The following is a 17,647-nucleotide window of genomic DNA, read 5'->3' on the forward strand; positions in this document are numbered from 1 at the left end:
AAAAATACACAAACACACACTCGCGAGCTTCCCCCAGACCAGTAATACAAACGAAGATGTGTCTTCGGGTCAATGTGACTGATTTCGAGAGAGCAAGTCACATTTGGTTGAGGCACGAAACATACTACCAGTAGAAATACATTGCTTTCAAAATCGCTCTGTGTCGAATCAATAGATTATATTTCGTGACTATAACACGAAATGCCGGGAGACTGGGTTGAATTACAAGTGAGTGCTTCATCCTCTGAACACCACAGGATGGCGACTGTAACGCACATAACATAGGTACGCTCCTCTGAAATGATTGTCCCCGGCAAGTATTATTATCCCTCAATCGAGTTTTCTAATCAGCTCGCTAACGTTAGCTTAAACAAACGTAACATGCAACGTTAGCCTAATCTAAAATGCTTTACTACGGCGTACCTTTCATGTGGCTCGTCAGCGCAGACTCTCGCATCGTTATTTTTGCAAACTTTGCAGGAGGCTACTCGTGGGCTTGACCCTCGTCTTAACCATGGCTTGTATTTGTCTTCTGCTAGCCAACGCTCGTTGAAACTGCAACCTCCTGGCACACAGTCATCTATCACTCTCATCAGAATGCCCAGGTCACACGCAACACAAACACTTGCAGGTCGCGCGCATAGCGCGGGAAGCCGCAGTGGAGCTGTTTTATGTAGAAGCGAAGCAATTATTTATTTTAATCTAAAAAGCGAATTATTCAGTCAGACAGCAATTTCTTGTAAAAGTAAAGCATTTACATTTTCAAGCACTTTATCTCAATTTCAAGCACCATTCCCAAAATTCAAGCACTTTCCCAACCTTGAAAACACCACGTCAAATTTCAAGCATTTTCAAGGATTTCAAGCACCCGTACGAACCCTGTGTAGTGCCTTAGTCTCTATTGACCACCCCCCGGCATGGGCAAGTAGTTCAAATTGGGCATGGAAAGCCTCCCAGTCTGCCTTACCCGAGTATTTGGGTGTTTTCACGGACGCGGCGGCTGCTACTGGTTGCCGCCATTGTTGTTTACATCCAGCTTGGAAATGGCGCGAAATGAAACAAAAACAAAAAAGGAATTTCCACCGTTTCCGCTCTGCTGCCCTAAGGACGGTTCTATTAGCACGCAGTGCGTCATTTAGCCAGGGAGCAGGAGGGGACTGACGAGCCTGCCGAGATGTGAGAGGACAGAGGGAGTCCAGAGAGGATGAGAGAGTAGAGAGGAGAGTTTCTGCAGCAGAGTTTGGAGGCAGGAGTTGGAACGAGTCAGAGGAAGGGAGGGCTGAGAGCACCGATGAGGCAAAGGTAGAGGGGGAGGGGGAACGGAGGTTACGGCGGACAGACAGGAAGAGAAGAGATTAGTTTGTTATGTTTGGAAAGGGGTAAAGAGAATGAAATGAAGAAGTGATCGGATGTGTGGAGCAGGTTTACAGAGAGGTTAGAAGTAGCGCAGTTCCTTGAGAATATGAGATCAAGGACATTGCCAGCTTTATGAGTTGGTGGGGAAGGAGACAGTGAGAAAGCAAAGGCGGTTAACAGAGATGTTAGTTCGTCTATCTTCCCTGTCTGGAGGTTGAAATCTCCGAGAAGTACAGCGGGAGGGCCAGTTTCAGGGATGTGTGAGAGGAGATGATCTAATTCCTCCAAGAAGTCCCCCAAGGCGCCTGGTGGACGGTAGAGAACAACAATGGTTAATTGTATAGGATGGGTTACTGTGACGGCATGGAATTCAAAGGTGGAAGGAGTGAAGTTAGGTAGCTTGAAGAGGGAAAAGCTCCATTTGGGAGAGAGCAGGAGACCAGTGCCACCTCCTCTGCCAGAGGGTCTGGGTGTATGGGAGAAGGAATATGCTGTGGAGAGAGCTGCTGGGGTGGATGTGTTGAATGGAGTAATCCAGGTCTCAGTGAGAGCAAGGAAATCCAGGGACTGCAGGGAGGCGTAGCCAGAGATGAAGTCAGCCTTAGGAACAGCTGACTGGCAGTTCCACAGGCCACCTGAAACTAGATGTTGGATCTCAGTGGAGCATGTGGGATAGATGAGAGCAGGCCGGTTATAGCGATTAGGAGATACACAGGACCAGTGATAATTGCGAGAAGACACATGAACAGGAATGGAGGAAATACACATGATTATAGCATGAGGGGCTAGAAAACTAAAGAAAATAAAAATAAGACACCAGCGGTAATTAGCTGAATCAGAGTAGGATTTGCCTCCTCTTTGCCTCCTCTTTGCCTCCCTCGTGACTCCAGCAGGACTCCAATGTCTTTGTCAGTCTTCGGCTGTCTGACGCTAAAGCTGATATTCGCTCTTCTTTTTCTGACTCACCTTTACTCACCGCTGGGTCACCAGACCCTCCTTTCACCCACACACTGACCTCCTTCTCCCCTCTCTGTGAGGTTCTTACCCTCATTACCTCTGCCCGCCCTACCACCTGTCCTCTGGACCCTATCCCCTCAAACCTCCTTCAGACTATCGCTCCTGATATTCTACTGTTTCTCACCCATTTCATCAACACTTCTCTAACTTCTGGTCACTTTCCAAACAGTCTCAAGGAGGCAAGAGTAAACCCTCTCCTAAAGAAACCCACTCTCAACCCGTCTGATATTATAAACTACAGGCCTGTCTCTCTCCTCCCGTTCCTGTCTAAAACACTTGAACGCGCTGTCTTTAGACAACTCTCCTACTATCTCCATCAGAACAACCTTCTGGATCCGCACCAGTCTGGTTTCAAGGCAGGTCACTCCACAGAAACTGCCCTCCTTGCTGTCACTGAGGAACTGCACACTGCTAAAGCAGCCTCCCTCTCCTCTGTCATCATCCTTTTGGACCTGTCTGCTGCATTTGACACAGTGAATCATCAGATCCTCCTTCGCACTCTCCAAGAACTTGGAGTTTCAGGCTCTGCACTTTCCCTCCTCACCTCATACCTCAAAGACCACACCTACAGGGTTACTTGGAGAGGGTCCGAGTCCGACCCTTGTCAATTAACTACAGGGGTCCCTCAGGGCTCTGTTCTTGGTCCCCTCCTCTTCTCCTTGTACACAAACTCGCTCGGATCAGTCATTAGCCCGCATGGTTTTTCATACCACTGCTACGCTGACGACACCCAATTAATTCTGTCCTTTCCCCGCTCAGAGACCCAGGTCGTCGCACGCATCTCTGCTTGTCTAGCTGACATCTCTCAGTGGATGTCTGCTCATCACCTCAACCTTGACAAGACTGCACTGCTTTTCCTTCAGGGAAAAGATTGTCCCACTCTTGACCTGACAATCAACATTGGCACCTCTGTTGTTTCCCCGACTCAGACTGCAAGGAATCTGGGTGTGATCCTAGATAACAAACTGTCCTTCACTGCAAACATCGCTGCTACAACCCGTTGCTGCAGATACACGCTTTACAACATCAGGAGGATACGTCCCCAGCTGACCCAGAAAGCCACGCAGGTTCTGGTCCAGGCTCTCGTCATCTCACGCCTGGGTGATTCTCACGAACTTGGTGTAACATGAGCCAAAACAGTTCGATGCAGATTTTGAAAATTATTTTTCTCATTAGTATCAACCAGGTTCTAAATGAACTAGCCCTAGTAAAATAAAAGTTCTGTATATGTTTTAAAACACATTTTTAGAGAGTTTTATCGAGTCATTGACCAAATAAATTCATTACCGTAACACATTTTCAATTGATGATAACTAAATATTTGAGTAAATGTTTGGCATTTTATTTTTTAACGTATGCTGCTGTCAATAGTCACAAGTAGTCACATAGTGTAATAATTCAGGTAAATATATAATAATATAGTAATTTTAGTTATTAACTTCATTACCGTAACACAATTTTATGCTCCACACATTGACTTTTACTGTGGTGTAAATTGTACAATTGATTAAAAAAAGACAATTTTAAAATATGAACAGACATACCAAACATTTCCTGTACAAAATAAAAATTTGAAGGTTTTCCATATTCCTATCAAAATATTAACTTATTAAGGAAGTGTTATGGTAATGAACAGAGCATGTCGGTAATGAAAAGCTTTTGTTATGGTAATGACCTTACATGGAGAAGAGATATACTATCGCTTTACGTATATATGCACACACACACAATTTTGAATTGCACCGTTACTTTTATATACTGTCTCTTTACACACACAATAGACAATAGTAACGTAACGTTTGTTACATGATACATAATGTACCTGTATAAAATCACCGCTGCCGGCAGGGACACCGCTCCTTGCATGGTCCTTGGAAAATGCGGCAGTGTTTTTCCACACTAAACTTTTCCAGGGCTCTGTAGAAGTCAAACTGTTCAATGGGTGGTCCTTCAATGCAGATTCAGTCGAGATTTTCTGCTTTTATTCTTACCCTGCCCTTGGTCTTTATGCGATTTTGAATGCTGAATCCACGTCCGCACGGCACCATGCTCATTGGAATGACCGAGATTGCAGCCAGGAGCTTTGTGGTTTCAGAAAGGAAGCCAGCATGTTGTGTAGCCATGATCTTCACCAACTCCTGGAAAGAATTTTTGCTGTAGTTTGCATGGACCAGCTCCTTAAAAGGTGACCACTCTGCGCTGCAGGTGTCCGTGTCAACGATAGGTTCCCGTCCCGCTCGGCAGAAGTGATCCAGGATGGTCTGCAGCTCATCGCGTCCAAATCGCGCAGGTTCAGTGTTGTTCCGTGGCAGACACCATGGGTCAAATATGCGAAAAGCGGAAAAGAGGCCGATGTCGGGGAAACGATCTTGAATATTCTGGATGAGGGTGTCGAGGAAGCGCTGCCTTACACCATCCACGGCCTGCCGCATCGCCCTGGTGGCCTTTATCTTTTCTCCCTTAAAATACATCTCGCCGTTTTTCTCCGCAATGTTGGCCAGGAATTCTTGGAATTTTGGGCCGCCTTCATCTCCAATCTGCATGGCTCACAGCGCATTGATCGTTGAGGTTTCAGCAGACTGAACGTCATCAGTGTCCAGGATGACGTGCATTTCTTTAAGCCGTGCTTGCAGAGAGCTGCTGTTGGAGAAGTATCCATAGATGCTGCCCACCGTCCTCTGGTAGCGCTGGAGGGATGGTATCGCCACAGCAGCCTGCTGGGCACACAAGTTTAGCTTATGTGCAGCGCAGTGTGTGCCACCGATGGCTGGGTTTTCCCTTTTTAAAACGCGCCACGAACCCATTTTCTCTTCCAGTCATAACCGCTGCCCCATCTGTACGGACGCCAGTTACGTCGTTCAGGTCAATGTTGTAATTTTGCAACTGCTCCTTAATGGTTTGCGTTACGGTAGCAGCGTCGCATGCAGTATCTTTGTGTTGCACAAGTAGTGGGTTTCTAAGTCACCGTCATTTATTAGGTTAACATATGTGCAAAGATGCTTTTCCACCGAAATGTCCGTGGACTCGTCAGTCATGAGCCCCTTGAATGTTGAGTTATTTAACTTTGCAATTAAATCCTCCTTCAGCACATTACGGCGCACTGCATGTCCTGCACTATGTCGTCGTGAGGGCGTTCTCTGAAACGCGCAGTTCTGCCAAGGTTTCACATCCCTGCAGAATGCACAGTTCATTCAAGCTTTTGTTTTTGTGTGTCAGCAACAGTTCTTTTGCCAGGTAATACACGTTCCTCTTGGCCGCAATTACCGCCTTTGATCTGGCACAGACCATTCGATTAACGGCAACTTGAACGTTGTTTCTTCGTAAATGCTGTGCATCTAGCACTGCTTTGTGATCCACCCCCTTTATGTGCATCTCTAAAGTCTTCACCCTGAAGTTGGACGTCCCCGCGGTGAACACGTTGTGCTTTATTTCCCTTACACATAGTGTGCAATACATTTTATGACTTTGTTTGTTATAGCACAACCACAGGAACTTCATTTTCCAGGTTCCGACAAACTTCCTTTTGTTGTGGCTGACCGGTTTCTCTTCGTGGCTTACGGGTATAGAAGTGACATTGTCAGATGGCGTAGGCTCTGGATGGGGTGGGAGGCTAGATGACAACAACTCCGGCCCCGGGGCACCTGCACGGGCGGGGGATGCTGGCGGAGACTAGGATGGCGGCAACTCAGACTCGGGCTGAGAGCCAACGGCAAGGCTCGCTGGCAGTACACTTTTTTCCGTCACAGGAACCGGCTTTGCTGGCGGCGAAAAAATCCCACCAGCCTCCTTTGCCCCTCCAACAGAGGGATGTCATTTTCCTTTTTGTCATTTAAACCAGGGGTTCCCAAAGTGTGGGAAGGTACGGTGGCCCTGAAGTGCAAGACACCACAGCATTTCACAAAACACGACAGCATTTCACAAAACACAACAGCATTTCACAAAACACAACAGCATTTCACAAAACACCGCAGCATTTCACAAAACACAACAGCATTTCACAAAACACAACAGCATTTCACAAAACACAACAGCATTTCACAAAACACCGCAGCATTTCACAAACACAACAGCATTCACAAACACAACAGCATTTCACAAAACACAACAGCATTTCACAAAACACAACAGCATTTCACAAAACACAACAGCATTTCACAAAACACAACAGCATTTCACAAAACACAACAGCATTTCACAAAACACAACAGCATTTCACAAAACACCGCAGCATTTCACAAAACACAACAGCATTTCACAAAACACAACAGCATTTCACAAAACACAACAGCATTTCACAAAACACAACAGCATTTCACAAAACACCGCAGCATTTCACAAACACAACAGCATTTCACAAAACACGACAGCATTTCACAAAACACGACAGCATTTCACAAAACACAACAGCATTTCACAAAACACAACAGCATTTCACAAAACACCGCAGCATTTCACAAACACGACAGCATTTCACAAAACACGACAGCATTTCACAAAACACGACAGCATTTCACAAAACACAACAGCATTTCACAAAACACAACAGCATTTCAGAAAACACCGCAGCATTTCACAAAACACAACAGCATTTCAGAAAACACCACAGCATTTCACATTGGACGGAAAGGGTATTCCTTTATGGAGAACACTTCTTGTTTGTGATTGGACAGAGCCAGCCAGAGAAGCACTGCTGTGATTGGTTGTTTTTGCTGCCAGTCAAGAGAAATGTTGCTTCGTCATTGGTCAGCGACCGAAAGTCTAGAATATTTGAAGGCACTTGGCGGTTTTACTCATAGACTGTATACTTTTTACTTTTTACTCTGCGTGTTTTCGCCCATTGCGCGCGCGACTTCTGACTCTGAAGTTATGTATTGTCCGCGTTGTGGGAAGACATTTCAGTCACTTCAACATTTTTGCAGTTCTTGTGGACAGTCATTGGCTGCATTAGAAGAAACTAAACATGAACCGGACTTCAGTGGCCCGATTCCAGGTAAAACATCAACTCAAACTGTGTAACAATGCTCTGTAAAACCTTTAAGCCTGTCTCGTGATTCATGTTTGAACCATAGACATAAGGTTTGAACTCATACTCGCATATAATGTGAATGCAAATAAATAACCCAGGCTAACTTCAGCTTGGTTATCATAACATTGTTTTTCTCTGTTTGTGTAACGTTAGCTGCTGCCCCAAAAATGCCATCCCTGAAAACTTTCCTCGAGTACAGAAGTAAGAAGTCAGACGAAAGGCTTAATTTCTCTTGCCAGAAGAGAAAAGTGAAGAAGAAAGAACAGACAAGTAAAGTACAGGTAGCCAATATGGGAGAGGAAGTGCTGGAAGATATGGTTTACTAGGCAAGAAAGATGGTACCTGTTTTAGGTGATAAAATAATTACTTTTACTGTGTTACAATTGGACAGCTCAGATTTATTAGTAAATCATGATTAAAGGGAAAAATGTGTGTCTGAAAATTACATCATGTATGTGGTTAACTCTAAAACGTCTTGGTCATGGTCAGCTAAGTTCAAAAAGATGCACTAGCAGGTTTGGTTTAAGAAGTTGTTGTATTTAGTCGTGTAAAATCTTCTTGGTTATCCGCATTTGTCAAACATCACCATGGTTGAGAATATATAAGTTATAAGCAGGCCTATGTGATGTATCCAAGTGATGGTAAAGCGTCTTCATCCTTTTTTTTTGTAACTGGACAACTTTCTAGAAATCGTTTAATTAAAAATAATGTATTACATCCGTTTCTGCTATGAATTGCATAAAAGGGAATAGCCATTTTAGCAGTGTTTTTGTTATTGGCATTTTATGTTTGTTTGTCGGTTTGCCAATCAGGGAAGAATAATGGTAGATTTGACTTGTACATACATACATACATACATACATACATACATGCATGCCTGTATGTATATTGTTGTATAGTGTTTTTCTCTAAGCATTTTCTGCTACACAGGGTCTGCACACTTATCTGAGATATTACAGCACATAATGACTTGTATAATAATAGTTACTATCCACTGTTAATTGTGTGATTTCATGTACCAAGTTTTTATTTATTTTTATTTAACCTTTATTTAACCAGATAAAAGCATTGAGATAGAATCTGATTTGCAAGTTGATTACACCTAATTTATTTTCATTGCACAGATAAATATTGGAATCATGTCTCTTCAAAAGAACATCATGAAACCTGTCAGAGGGAAAACTCTTCCACTGATTCTGGATCCTGACACTGACGCAGCTGGGTTGCATGGATTGGCAGTCAAGAAGATGACTGACTTTAATTCGGATATGGATGAGGGCCCCTATGTCCTCATTTACCCAGACACATCAGAAGTAATTAATATTCCTGGTACTTCAACGCCATTTAATCTGAGAGAGTATAAAATGGAAATAGGGAAGACCTACAACCGAATTGCTCTCTTTATATGTCTTGAATCTGATTATGACAAAGGTAAGTCCTTTTTTTCAGGCTATGCAGATTTAATTTCAGGTTGGTCAGCAATCAAAATGTCACTCACAAGCTGCTTTACCATAGGTGAACAACAAGATGCATCAGACTCTGATCGGGAAGTCTTCGTGAGACGCAACAGAGGGACTGAGGTTGACCTTGCTGACACACTGGTGTGTGTGTGTGTGTGTGTGTGTGTGTGTGTGTGTGTGTGTGTGTGTGTGTGTGTGTGTGTGTGTGTGTGTGTGTGTGTGTGTGAAAACCAGATGTAATGTATGTGGTTATTAAGCTGTCTTTCTTTATGTATTTTCTGTCTTACTGCCTTACTTCCAACGTGACTCTTGTGTGCACTTTGTCTTCAAAAAAAGGCGCATCATTTCCAAATGAATTCAGATACTTCATAAGAGTTTGTAGAAAGTTTGGACACACACAAGCAGATCAACTTTTTATGTCAATTTCCCAACCAAAAGGTGCATAATTTTTTCAAGTGGATTCACATAAAATGGCTAAAAAAAAGTCTGGCGACACATGCAGCATTTACAGATCAAGTAAGGTCACTGGGGCTGCACAATGAATACTTTTTTTACTGTATTTTTCAGCCCTGGGAACCTGAGCATGAAAGTACTCCAAAAAGCACTGCAGAGAAAACAAGGTAAAAGGTTCATTCTTGGCACTGTGTATTATAAACCTTTGGAGAAATGCAGTGGTGACTTACTCTTTAAAGGGTTTTGACTGCATTTGTTGGACCCGTTATCAGAGTTAATCTCTTTGACTACATGATGTGAATATCTCTTATTTCGTGTGCAACCAAACGTTTAATTTTTGTATTGTAAGTATGCTAATACAGCTGCATTTCAGGTGTTACCTGCATCACTATACATACATATAAATAATTGATATATATATATATACACAACAAATATATTAAAAAAAAGACAGTTACATGACATGTTAATGTAATAAAATAACAATCAACAAAAGGGGGAAAATGAAAGAAAAATAGCAAAAAGAAAATAACCATGTGAACCAAGGTTATTGATTTCATTAAGGTTAATGTTCTATATATTTAGAAAATGTTGTTATTATTGTTATTATTCCTCCTTGGCCACAATCTACTATCCTAAGATTCCTAATACAATTTTAGGAAATTATATCCCAAAAAACACAATGTATGGAATTTGTCTGCACCACAAGCCAATTATAAATGTAGTACTTAAATCGAAATGCATTAATTGGACTGGATTAAAAAAACGTGTTAATGTCAGTCATGGCAAATACTCGTACATTAATTCTGTATTTCTTTGTTTCTTTTCTTTGTTCTCTCTGTCCTCCTCCCTCACTTTCTTCCATCCTTCTTTCCTTCAAACGGCTCTTCCAGGGCATCATATCAGAGTGAAAAGGAAGAGGTAGGGTATTTGTGCTGTTTCCTTCCTTATAATCCATGTAAAACATTTAAGTTAAAAGAAATAAACATTTAAAAAATTCCTTTTTGGTAAAACTATTACATTAGACATTTAATGTATTATTGCGTTTTTAAACTATGTAATATTGTGATTTGTTCACATGTATGCTAAAATGTTAATCTCAAATCAGATACTCATTTCGGACACTGATGACCCCAATGAGGGCACTTCTCAAAGTTGGAGGAACACTGCTACAAGGTATTGACTTGAGCCACTGATCTGTATTCATATTATTACACAAGACAGAGACCCTACACTAATGATTCATGATTAGTGTTCCAGATACCCCTTCCAACATGACTGCTGTGAGGTCCACTGTCAACCCATTGTACAGGTAATGTTTAGTTTAACCTTGGTTGCTACATTGCAAGGTTGCAACGTTCACCATGCAAGATTCAAGGTGTAGAATAAAGTGTTGTGCACCATTGTTTTCATAACATTTGTTTTTTTGCAGCACATACACACAGTTGTATGCTCCCATTGCAATTGATGAAGATGAGGACGGGAGTCAAGATTTCAATGTTGTGCCCATAAGCGCTGACCCTGCAAAGGAAGCTGTGTAAGTTGTAATTGTATTGGCTCTAATCTTTGAATGGAAAACTTGTGTGGTATTGGAGGTCAAGGTAACATTAGAAGAAACATTTCAATCACATTTGATGTAACATACAAAAAACAGTGTTATAGTATTTAAAGTCCCTTTTCCAGAGTCTGTACTAGAACATTATTTGATATGCTTAATTGTATTCTGTTATCTATTTATGTCGTTTAAGGGACACAAGTATATCTGCAGCCCATATTATTGAAAACTTAGCAGATGCCATAGACCACAACACTGTCAGCAGATTCAACATAACTCGCACAAATGTTTGGGATGGAGCTGTCAGAGGGTTCAGACGTTCAACCTTCTGTGAAAAGTCTGACTTGCTTGTGAGGTTCACGGATGATGCAGGCTCTGTGGAAGAAGGAATAGACGCAGGTGGACCAAGGCGAGAATTTCTGACACTCCTCATGAGCTTTTTGCAGTCTCGGCCTATTTTTGAGGGACCTCCACAGAGTCGGTACTTGGTGTACAATGCTGCAGGTTTGTTGTCAGACCAGCCCTTGCATAGTTGGATTTAATCATAATTATTCTCCATAGATCATGTGACAGAGCTCAAGTATGGTAATAGTTACTATGTCAACGGGAGGAATAATATACTGAAGTATTATTTATTTTAGCAGTTTTAATGTAACTTTGTGAATACGTGGGTAGATAAAGGTCCCCTGTGGAGTTTTTAGCTCTAGTAGGGTTATGTGGCAGTTATTTTATGACTGGGCCCCTGTTCTGTCCCACATCAACATGGGAACGCTGCAAGACACATATTTCAATGATCTACCAGTATCAGAAATGCACCAGCATAGACATGAAAGAGACTGTGAGTCTGTACAAATTGATGTAAACATTGTTTAGCTTTGTACATTTTTTTATATGCTACATTCAATTCTGATTATTTGTGAGTTTAAAAGTAACACTTAAATGCCAATACGCGTTTGATATATAGTAGGTATCACAGACTACCTTTAATGTAAACATTCATTTTGTTTATTACAAGAAAACTCCACAGGGAACATTTTTACATGTGCTTTACAGACAGGGAAAGTAGCTATCAATTTGTAAAATCGTTATCTATGAGAAAGAATGAGTTCAACTATAATTTGCTTGTAAAGCTGCAAATATTATGAAGCTACATTTTTCCGTAACATCTCATGAAGACAACTCTAAATATAGTTAGTTAAATACGTTCTGATTATTAAAGGTACATAATTTGTTTTGGCAATATGATGTACTGTACTGTAATTACATTTAGTTTCCACCATCTGTATCCCCCCCCAGCAATCAGGGAGGATGAATATTTCATGGCAGGGAAGATGATAGCCGTGTCCATTGTTCATGGAGGACCAGGCCCACATTTTCTTTCAAGGGACCTGGTGAACCACATAGCTGGACAGCCTGGTTTCTGTGCACATGTGACGGATGTGACAGATGATGAGATAGGGAGAGCTCTCAGTGAGGTATTGCAATAAACTACACCAGTCAGTCATAAATTGGTTATTTTTTTTAAATGCTAAGAAGCACAGTACTTTTGTTTAAGTGTACAGAAAAGCCCCTTATTCAAAAGACTGTGCAGAACATCTGAAATGCTCAAAAACAAATTTAGAGTATTCCTTTTTTTAAACATTGACAGTCGTTCAACTACTTTTGACATGTTTTTTTTTCTTTTGTCCAATATCTATTATAATAATTTGCCGTTATGTGAATATCTTTGATGGTGTGTGTTTTCCATTTAGATTGAGTTGGCACATTCTCTGAAGTCTCTGCAAGATGTGTTACTGAAACACAGCTCCATGCTTCAGACTGCTGGCTGCTTCAGGCATGTCAGCTCCGTTGAAGAAAAACACACTGTGGTGGCAGAATACCTTACCTGGTACACCATCGGCAGGAATCACAGTGTAATTGAAAGGTAATGATAGGTGCTTTTAATTAAAGGAATTTAATGTTGATTGAGGCCATATTAAAACATCCTTATTACCGCTGATGCTACTTTTACTATACTTACTTATAATATTAAGTATTGGTCAAGTTCAGACAATGATTTGAAAATTGTTGCCGTCTAAACGTTATGAAAATAAATGTTTCATAGTAATATACAGTATCATGTTATTGTTTTCACAGTATTTAAATACTACTTAGAGATGTATAACCCTTAAAATTGCATATGTTTTACTGCCTGTAACAATTCACTGTATTCTTGAACAGATTCAAAGATGGACTGGCTAGCCTAAACTTTTTGGATGCCCTTTGCCAACATCCGAGTGTACTGGCTCCAGTGCTGTGTCATACGGACAAGAGGCTGACTTCAGTTGAAGTGGAACGACTCTTCTTACCACAGCTCAGTCCAGCAGGGAGCAACAGGAGGACTACAGAAACCGTGGCACTCAGCTTCTGGGCAGACTATCTGATGGACTGTGAAGGTTTGTACAGTAAAATACTGTTCGGATCAGAATAGGATCTGCTGTTATTATATGAATGTTAATGTGTTTAATGACAGCTCTTTGTTTCACAGAACAAGGACCAGTGTCACTGGAGGAGTTATTCATGTTCATCACCGGCCTGAAGACAGAACCCCCTGCAGGAATGACACCCCATCCATGTGTCACGTTTTCACAGGAGACTATCTATCCCATGGCAAACACCTGTGCAAACACCATAACACTTCCACTACTAGGAACGTACGCTAGTTTCAAAGCCAATATGGACTTTGGCATCCAAAACTCCCCAGCTTTTGGATGTCTGTGAAATGGTAAAAGAAAAGGGGTAGAACACCATCACTGCAATATAGCTTTTTGGAGTTTTATAAACGTGTAGAGTTCCTCATGTTTGAGGAAAAATATGTTTCATACAGCGGTTTCAGAGTTTTCTTTAGACGTCTAAAAAGACAACGTTATTAGTAGTGCTAATATATGTTTAAGGAAAACAATACTGTTTTGCAGCGTTTTCACAAGAATAAACGTTTATTTTCTTAAATGCAAATAAATCACTGTTTCCCAAATCCTCAAATGTCTTGTGCCAACTCTGTTAAGGCTCACGGCTGCCCAACTGAAGGTACTGTCCCATTCACAGCCCAGCTATTCCCTTCAGTGTAATCAACAGCTGGGATGCTGCTTGCCAGGTATCTGGATGTTGAAGTCCATATTGTTGCATTGCCTGCTGAAAATAGTCATTGATGTCCGGATCACCACATGGATCTTCTGTCTGATGCCCGTCTTGAAAAATGTGGGTTGATGCTTCATCCAGAGCAAAGCCACAGTCCCGTGACCCAAACCTATAAAGCAGTTATTATAATGATGCTTGAGGAGAGATGCTTGGCAGCAAAGTATGAGAATACTTTATCACAACGACACACTTATGTTATGTAAACTAAATACTCTGAAATGTTAGTTTTTGAAACTATGTCATGATGTGTTTTGTGGCCATCTTGGTTATTATTAGTGTGGTGTAAGCCTCTATGGGTGTAAGCTCATATTTCCCATTTTATTTGTTTATGGTGTGGCAGAAATACACTTATGTAATACAATACTGTTCATGAAATGTGTATTAACTACAAAATATAAACAATTTACCTGTGAGGTAGTGAATACAGCTCATTAGGAATTCCACCCGGACAAGAGGCAAGTCTGGAGGGCCGGATTCTGTGCCTGTTCCAAAGGTGAACACATTCAACCAGGTCTGCCTGAAGAACTGTCATGAAACAGAACCTTAGAAGGCACTGGTGCTCATGGGTGCCATTGAAGTGTCCGTGGTCTCTTAGATCAGCAAATAGACCCATCCAGAACTGAGTCCTTGGGATAAACAGGATGTTTTGTTATACACAAATGACCCTATACACAAATATGATGTGGACTACTTATACTTTACTCATAATTTATTCACATTTGCCTCTTTACACTTACACCTAACAAAATGTATACATTTAGCTTATTATAGACAAAGGTCTACTTAGCCTATGTAACTTTGTAATTGTTCTTTAAAACAGGCCTAAATAATGTATTTTTACAGTCGGGCATCGAGCTGGGAAAACAATATTATTTGATACAGTATCCACAACGATACTAACTCTGGCATTGGGCAGCACGAAACAACTCATGTCCATTCTTACTTAAGTGTATTGGTGCCATACTAGACAAAGTAAGACATACCTTTGTTTTCTGAATATTGACCACCAGGACTCGATCCGCTGGTTGCTCATAGAAGACCCAAACATGTGGCTTTTGTCACCAGCGTAGTAATCACTGTGGTCGTGACGAAGAGTGCACTGGGCAGAGGCCATTAACCCATTCTCTGTTCCACAGTCTGTGCGCAGTCTCATGGGAATAACGCCAACATTTCTGATACAGTCAATAAAGTAGTTTTTTATCACTTCTGGGTTCTTGTTTGTTGGTCCACATTTGAGCCACATGATTTTGCGGGAGAACCCGTCTATACAGCCAGATATCCCAATGCCAAACGGTTTCAATTTGTCATATCCATCTACGTGCCACACATAATTTGGACCCATAGAGTGGTACGTGCGTCTGACAAACCTACGGCGTGTCCGCGACAATGTTCCGAGTGGGTTCAGTTCACGAAGCATTCTCATTACCGTCTCCCTTTTAACATGGAGTCCATGTTTCTGCTTTAATGTCAGCCACATAGTTCGATAGCCAAACATTTGTCCAGGTCCCCGCAGCTCTGAGAAGATGGCCCTCCTGACTTCACTTATAGACGAGTAGTCACCCCGTCTCCTCAGTCCTAACTCTTTCAACCGCGCTTTCAGGTTTCTAAGGGACATGTTGATGTCGTGATGGGTTGAAAGCATGTCGAGGATAACATCGTATGTATATCCTTCGTTAAAATATTCCCTTAAGATTTCCATCTCTTCTTCCATTCTTTCCAACTCAGTTTAAAATTTGTGAATAAACAGTTTAACAGTATCAAACAGGAAATACTGGTGCTGTCGGCCGGGTGCTGACCAATCACGAAGCGTAATTTCTTGACTGGCAGCAAAAACAACCAATCACAGCAGTGCTTCTCTGGCTGGCTCTGTCCAATCACAAACAAGAAGTGTTCTCCATAAAGGAATACCCTTTCCGTCCAATGTGAAATGCTGTGGTGTTTTCTGAAATGCTGTTGTGTTTTGTGAAATGCTGCGGTGTTTCTGAAATGCTGTTGTGTTTTGTGAAATGCTGTTGTGTTTTGTGAAATGCTGTTGTGTTTGTGAAATGCTGTTATGTTTTCTGAAATGCTGCGGTGTTTTGTGAAATGCTGTTGTGTTTTCTGAAATGCTGCGGTGTTTTGTGAAATGCTGTTGTGTTTTGTGAAATGCTGTCGTGTTTTGTGAAATGCTGTCGTGTTTTGTGAAATGCTGTTGTGTTTCTGAAATGCTGCGGTGTTTTGTGAAATGCTGTTGTGTTTTGTGAAATGCTGTTGTGTTTTGTGAAATGCTGTTGTGTTTTGTGAAATGCTGTTGTGTTTTGTGAAATGCTGTCGTGTTTGTGAAATGCTGTTGTGTTTTGTGAAATGCTGTTGTGTTTTGTGAAATGCTGTCGTGTTTTGTGAAATGCTGTGGTGTCTTGCACTTCAGGGCCACCGTAGGAAGGTGAGCCTCCCCTCAGAGAACATAGTCACAGCCGCGCCCCCCCTCCCAATTATTATTGCTATTATTATTATTGTTGTTGTTGCTATAATGCAGGGGTATTCAATTGCATTTCAAAGAGAAAATGTAAGGTGAGAAAATGTCATAAAATGCTCTGTTTTCGCTACCTTCCTATTTTTTGATTGGTTGAGCGTCACCTCCTTAAAACATTAAACAATAGCTTTTTTAAACCTCTTTATCTTTATGTTTTAAACAAGTTGAGGTTAAGTATGGCAGCTTCCTCATACGTTGCACTCGGAGAGAAATAGTTGAGACGGAGATGTCTTTAGCAGCAGGGAGGAGTAACGTTTCACCAATGTTGTGAGGTTTACCTGCCTTAGCTATCCGTAATGCCACTCGGTATGATGCTTCTGTTGCCTTTGTATTCACAGTGCTAAATGTGTCAATGACATTTTTCTGTGACTGCAATTCCTTGAGCTTCCGGTCAAAAAACTCCTGTGGCTTGGTTACCAAACATGGGTGTTTCGTCTCAATATGATGCCGGAATTTACATGGTCTCATACTGTCATTAGCTAGCACCTCGTTGCAGATAACACACTGTGGCAGTGGAGTGTCATCAGGACCGGTCCATGAAAATCCTAGCTTCAAATAATCATTGTCATACTTCCTCCGTTTTCTGACAGACGCTGTCTCCTCTCTCACTTTAGGTAATCTATCCATATTTTGCCGCTCGCATAAAGTTAGCTGAAGTTAACTAGCTAGATTTCACTGTTTCTCTTTATTTTTTTCTGGCAGCTGCGCCTCCGTTGAAGCTCTCTGGTGCCCCCCAGGGTAGGCGCGCCTCACACTTTGGGAACCCCTGATTTAACAGGTTAAACTTCTTAACTTCTCTTGTGCAGTTTTTCTGTTCTTTACTGGGCACAGTTTCGCCATCATGAATCCAAAGTTCTGTGCTTTCCACAAATATATAAATATGAATATTAAAAGTACCAGGTGGAGGGATTATATCTCTTCGCTGGCCTGGGAGCGCCTTGGGATCCCCCAGTCAGAGCTGGTTGATGTGGCCAGGGAAAATAAAGTTTACCCTCGCGACCCGACCACGGATAAGCGGGAGAAGATGAATGGATGAATATTAAAAGTATTCCATGGTGTTCCATGGTGTTTTTTTGATGGAGAAAACTAAT

The 17,647-nt window shown here is 41.6% G+C and overlaps 2 protein-coding genes across 2 annotated transcripts; one reads left to right on the top strand and one right to left on the bottom strand.

Annotated features, from left to right (window-relative positions):
- Window positions 1-7,018: 7,018 nt before the first annotated feature.
- Window positions 7,019-13,627, top strand: LOC117542421 (G2/M phase-specific E3 ubiquitin-protein ligase-like). Its single transcript, XM_034210075.1, has 13 exons — window positions 7,019-7,363; window positions 8,524-8,830; window positions 8,915-9,012; window positions 9,427-9,479; window positions 10,206-10,233; window positions 10,421-10,488; window positions 10,565-10,624; window positions 10,745-10,849; window positions 11,061-11,371; window positions 12,164-12,342; window positions 12,619-12,791; window positions 13,088-13,302; window positions 13,395-13,627. The coding sequence occupies exons 1-13, from the start codon at window positions 7,334-7,336 to the stop codon at window positions 13,625-13,627; spliced, it is 1,860 nt and encodes a 619-aa protein (XP_034065966.1). The 5' UTR covers window positions 7,019-7,333.
- Window positions 13,628-13,819: 192 nt separating this feature from the next.
- On the bottom strand, window positions 13,820-15,904 carry LOC117542397. The gene is made up of 3 exons (XM_034210055.1): window positions 15,028-15,904; window positions 14,452-14,670; window positions 13,820-14,153 (listed from the first exon to the last, which is right to left on the bottom strand). Exons 1-3 carry the CDS (start codon window positions 15,753-15,755, stop codon window positions 13,946-13,948), a joined length of 1,155 nt encoding a protein of 384 aa, XP_034065946.1. The 5' UTR covers window positions 15,756-15,904; the 3' UTR covers window positions 13,820-13,945.
- Between the last annotated feature and the right edge of the window lie 1,743 nt (window positions 15,905-17,647).

Source organism: Gymnodraco acuticeps, unplaced genomic scaffold, assembly GCF_902827175.1.
Source record: "Gymnodraco acuticeps unplaced genomic scaffold, fGymAcu1.1, whole genome shotgun sequence".
NCBI classification, from domain to species: Eukaryota; Metazoa; Chordata; class Actinopteri; order Perciformes; family Bathydraconidae; genus Gymnodraco; species Gymnodraco acuticeps.